The 5,528-nt window shown below is 41.6% G+C and overlaps 1 protein-coding gene across 4 annotated transcripts in view; it reads left to right on the forward strand.

Moving 5' to 3' along the window:
• LOC137868939 (WD repeat-containing protein 7) overlaps positions 1–4,093 on the forward strand; it is a 108,178-nt gene extending 104,085 nt beyond the window's left edge. For all 4 annotated transcript variants that reach the window (XM_068705981.1, XM_068705985.1, XM_068705984.1 and 1 more), the window contains one exon: positions 75–4,093. In XM_068705981.1, the coding sequence (XP_068562082.1) occupies positions 75–278 (204 nt within the window). In that variant the 3' untranslated portion in view covers positions 279–4,093. The remainder of the gene's footprint in view (positions 1–74) is intronic.
• The last annotated feature ends 1,435 nt before the right edge of the window (positions 4,094–5,528 follow it).

The following is a 5,528-nucleotide window of genomic DNA, read 5'->3' on the forward strand; positions in this document are numbered from 1 at the left end:
AAACTTGTCAAGAGAGTTAGACCAGAAGAAGAGTTGATGGGTTGTTGGGTAATGTATTTCCCTGTCCTCCTCAGATGAACACCAGTCTTCTGGGCAGCATCGGGATGCTGAACTCGGCTCCTCAGCTCCGCTGCATTAAGACCTACCAGGTCCCTCCGGTGCAGCCGGCGTCCCCGGGCTCCCAGAACCACCTGAAGCTGGCCCGCCTCATCTGGACCTCCAACCGCAACGTCATCCTCATGGCCCACGACGGCAAGGAGCACCGCTTCATGGTCTAGACCAGATCTCTAGACCAAGATCGTATCTCCAGCTGAGCCCTCGTTGGTGTGTCTGTTAATCGAAGTCTGAAATGTTGTAGCATGGATTCACTTTAGTGTTAACTTCAAATGTGTACGCTGAACTGCAGAGTCCACAAGTCCAACAACTGATAGTCTAAGCGAGGCTGGTCGTTAAGCTTAGGTCCGGGTTTGAATCATCGTTAGGAAACTGTAATTTATTGAGAAGCTGTGATAGAAGGCTTGTTTACATTATGGATATTTTAGTTAACACCTTCCTGTCATTCCTATTTATTTGCTGTTTTTGCCATCGCTCTTTATTTAAAGTCAGCCTTCAACTCGCTGCCATTTTGTTTCCCCACCTAGATTTTTAGTTTTATTTTAGTGCTAAATACAATCACCTAATTATTAAATGTTTGGAAGATTCACTCTGCAGGAACACTGACTGGGACATGGTTGTGATACAGGGACTCAAAATTAATCAATCTTCTCCATTTTCTGTTGAAAAACCTAAAACCTAAAACAACCTAGAATGAGTTATTTGTAGTAGACTGTTGAAAACATCCCCAGTGCTCTCTAGAATGCTTTAAGACGAGGACCAACATTTGCTTGCGTGTGTGATATCTTTGGCGTTTGCTTTTACTTTTGTGACACCTTTAAATCCTCTCCATCCCCTCCGAGCTTCACGCAGAAATGTGTTTACACCCGAGTGTACTTTCACAAACAGACATTCTCACTTCAGACCGCTCTTCCTAAAAGCAATACCACAGTAAATGTTTGGACGCTGGAGGTGCAGCATTACTCGCTTCAAAAAGAACAGCATTATACAGGTCCTAAATCAGACACCATCACTTCATAGTACTCCGTAGTACCTGGTACCATGGTAACATATTTAGTCAGTTTCTTAAATAATTCTTTCCTTGATTTGACTTTGCGTTGAGTCTGAGCACAACATCCGCTTTGTTCAGCACCTTTCACCTTTTGCTCGTAGTAAATGGCTAATGGCTGCTTCCTCGCTGGTTTGGAGCAGTTGCACACAATTACCTATTCCAACCTGAGTTGTTATGTGGATCGCTTGTGTTCAATGTGGTCAAAATGCTTCTCTCACCACCTCCAAAGGTTGGTTTGGCTGATCGGATCACGATGCATTGTCATGGCGTTCTGAGTTTACTTACAGCTGTACTTTCAAGTGGTCCGGAACTATCCGGTTGCAATCCAGTCACCCAAAATACATTTTAATGCAAAGTGTGCAGGAGGTGAAAGAGTGCATCTGTCAAGTGGTTATTTTGGTGTCTTTTTTCACCTTTTGTTTTATTTAGTAACAACCAGTTTCCATGGTTCCCTGTGTCTACATCATGTTGTTCCAAGTTTCCACGTAAACCTTTTATTTTTATTTTTTTCCTCCAATGATTGTGGGTCATGCCGCTCACTTCCCTCTGGCGTCTTTGGAGTGTCCCTCTCACGTTGTAAAAACTATTATGGAGGTTCAAATGTTTGAACCCCCCCCATGTATTTTTTGGGGGTGATTGTGTGTTTGTTTGCAGATGACAACGCTTTATTTTTCACTGATGTACTGTATGTGAAGACTTCTCTTTGTCTTTTGCAGCTTTCCTCTTTCATTTATCCTGCTCCCAATGTGTACATACAGTATATATATATATATATCATCAGAACTGCTGCGTGATGTATTCTGTTAATCTTGTACAGTGAGCGTAGATCCGGTTTGGTGTATGTGTTGTGGCAAATGTGACTGCTTGGCACTGACTAGTTCTTCAAATGAGTGAATTTCCTGTTTAAGTTGATTGAAAACTATATTTAGAAATATATATATATATATATATATATATATATATCTCACAGTGTTCCAATTACATCTTTAGGTGTTTGATGAAGATCATGACTGTCCTTTTATTGGGAGTAACAAAAGAGTTATTAATGGGATACGTTTACAGTTTAATATTTCTTATTTTATTTTTAAAGAAAGCTGCATCTGTTCTGTTAGTAATAAGTAATGCTTGCGACATTGAAGGAGCTCTTTGTCCTGGAACTAACCGTATCTATCGCTTCTTATGAGGAATGCAAACGGCTTCAGCAGCTCATCTTTTTAACAAGCGACTGAAAACCCTGCTTTTAATGACCTCCAGTGGTTTATCCTCTCACTTTGCTTCAGTGACGTAGAAGTGTGTTCACCATGTCTTCACAGTTTAGGTCAGTATTTTTAATTCTTTCTTTAAGGTTTTCCAAATTGACTCTTTATGGTTGGAGACACTTTTTGCACATTATACCTTAACTGTTGGTCAGAACTTTTATTTTATTTTCACTTTTATAGCAACCTGTTCTCACTCCCTTCTCGTCACATACCGAAGCTTGCTCAGTGCCCCTCGACATCCGATACTGACCCTTAGCTTCTGTATGTGTTCAACTAACTCCAATATAAACCCACCCGTGTCGTTATTAGACACTAAGTAGTATAAACAGCAAACAAACGCAGACTTTCACCCGGCAGACCGCCGTTCGTGTCCTGTGTGTAGCCAAGTTGACTTATTTGACCATACTTTTGTAATGTAACTTACATACACAAGACCCAAGTCCCAGTATGTGACGAGTCAGGAGTGTGAAACTGTTGTTTTTATACAGAAAGAGACATATATACATATACAGACATGATATTTATAGAGTTACCATTTTCTGTCAGAATCCGACTGAATTTAGATTTAGAGACTCTTGCTGCATGACACTTTACTAGCTTTAATTCTATGTTTTCCACTCTTCCTTCTCCTTTCCTCCTCTTCTGTCCTCCCTCCTGTCCTTCCTCCATCTCCTGTCAGTTTCATTAGTGCTGTCAGAAAGCTTCTAACACCGTTACACACCTGTAAACCCGAGCGTGTCAAAGCTTTTCACAAGTTCTTCCTCTCTTTAAAAGAAAAAAAAAAATCCAGCAGCTCGTCAGACGGCGTGCTGAAAACACACACACACACACACACACACACACACATCAAGTCCAGCAAGTCCAGACAGCTTTGAGATCTTAATCTTTGGTTTTCTCCGCCACTCTTAACAGTTTGAAAAAATATGTTTTTGGCAGCCTCTCTGGGGAGGAAAGGTGAGAAAAATAAAGAAGGCAGAGAGGAAGAGCGGAAGAGTAAGTAACAAGTGAGGAAGATCAGGGCATCCACCCAGAAAAAAGGAGGTTCTTTGGTGGAGGTAGTGAACTGGAATGTCTAAAAGAATCGTCTGGTTTTTCTTCAAAAGCAGCAACATGGAGCAAAAATAAGACATGTGGTGCAGTTATTGAAAATGTCTCCAAAAACTGTAAATGCATTTGTTAAATTGATCACTACAGCAACAAGGGGCGCTGTTCTGTGACTTGATTATAAAAATGATAAATATGACAGGAGCATTCCTATGTTTTTTTGGTCCCTCGTTTCTCCAATTATCTTTTTTTTCTCCTTTCATCTTATTCTCAGTAACAAATGATTTACCTCAGTTTGAAACGTGTCTAATGTGCAATGACCAGTCTGTGTTCTAAAAAGTAAAGTGTCTGCTTAGCTTAGTTTTCAACATTCAAACATTCAGCTCTGAATTTTCTCTTGAGTTTTGAATTTGTTTTTCCTCATTAATTTAGATTTGATTATTTATTGTTTATAAAGAAAACTCAATCTCAATATTAGAATGTGTGTGTGTGTGTGTGATGTAGTGCATGTATATGAGCTTCCCTTGATGTACCACAGAGCAGGTTGAATCTACATATAAACATGTGTTGTGTTATTAAAATATGTTGTTGTTGACTTTGTGTTCAATAAAGATGAAAAATTAAACGGGGGGTCTGTGCTCCTTTATCATGCTCCATATTCATTTCTTGCAGCCATCTTGTTTTTTTGAAGTTGGAGCTGGTAAGGTTTATCCAACTTACTATGGAGCTAAATCCAGGTCAAACGTTTTGATCATTTGAAAAAATTATTTCAACCTGAAAGTTCAAGTTATGGTCTTGAACATTGAAAAATACAGCAATGTATTCAAAATAAGTGAATGAAAGGTTTGGGACTGTTTTGGGAACGTCAGGACCGCTATGAGCTTCCACCAGTTTCCTCTGGCATCATCCTGCCCAGGCATAGTTCACCATTTTTCGGGTCCTATTGCACAAACTCATGCTCCACCTCGCCGACGGTGCGACCTCACCCGGCACGCTGGGCCTCACTTTCATTGCACCACGGGCTAGACTCCTTGGTCCATGTTTCATGACGGGTCAGGTGGGTGCCGACACCGCCGCAGACCCCTGACGCCTTTTACTTGAGCCGAACCCCGCCCTGGCAACGCGGTTGGGGCGGACTGTCGCATATGAGATGTGGTTTATAGACCTCCAGCAATATGTTTGTGAATGTGTGACGAATCTGGCGACAGAGGCAGACAACAACTGCTGCGCATGGAAGGGAAACCAGTAGGTTTAAAAACCAGTAGGGACGTAACACCGGACCCGTCCCTCACCGCAGGGAGAGCGGGCACAGCGAGCACTTAGTTCACGGCCCCGGAAAGCGGGGTCTGGTTGGGTCTGGGTGAGGAGCGCTGAAAAGCACCTTCACCCCGAGCCTTTCCAATCCGACCTAGTGCCGGGGTCGCGGCGCACAGCCACGGAGGATATGCGCCTGGCGAGGGTATATCGGTCCTGATGTGCAAATCGGTCGTCCGACCTGGGTATAGGAGCGAAAAACTAATCAAACCAGTAGCTGGTTCCCTCCGAAGTTTCCTTCAGGATAGCTGGCGCTCACAGTTTTTCCCCACTGCATTCGCGTGAATATCGTGTATAGAAAGTGTTGAATCATAATTCTTGTGGTGCCCACGTTACCTGAAGGCAACGTTGTTGAGGAAGGTCCTCAGCCTTCTTTGTGATGCTGTCACTCATGATAACACTCCCCTCTCAGTTAAAGCCACGCCCCCACGCTAGATCAGGGTCAAAAGTCTGAACTGAAAAAAACGATCTGGAAGTGAAAAACAGATTTGAAACCAAAAAAAAATAATTTGAATCTGAAAATATAAAATCTGAAACTGAAAAATACAAGACCTCAAATATCAAAATATATATGAAAGTGAAAAATGAAAAAAATAAATGTATTGAACTGAATCAAAATTATATTCAAATGGAACGCAGCGTTACTTTTTCCTTTGAAGGTTTGGGGGGTATTTTGGGTGATGTAGGTTCCATTTTTAAATGTTCTTCATTGGTCTAATGTTATAACGCAACACTAAAATCTACAG

This window comes from Cebidichthys violaceus, unplaced genomic scaffold (genome assembly GCF_023349555.1).
Source record: "Cebidichthys violaceus isolate CVI_PGR_0920_01 unplaced genomic scaffold, fCebVio1.0.p SCAF_12, whole genome shotgun sequence".
Classification (NCBI taxonomy): domain Eukaryota; kingdom Metazoa; phylum Chordata; class Actinopteri; order Perciformes; family Stichaeidae; genus Cebidichthys; species Cebidichthys violaceus.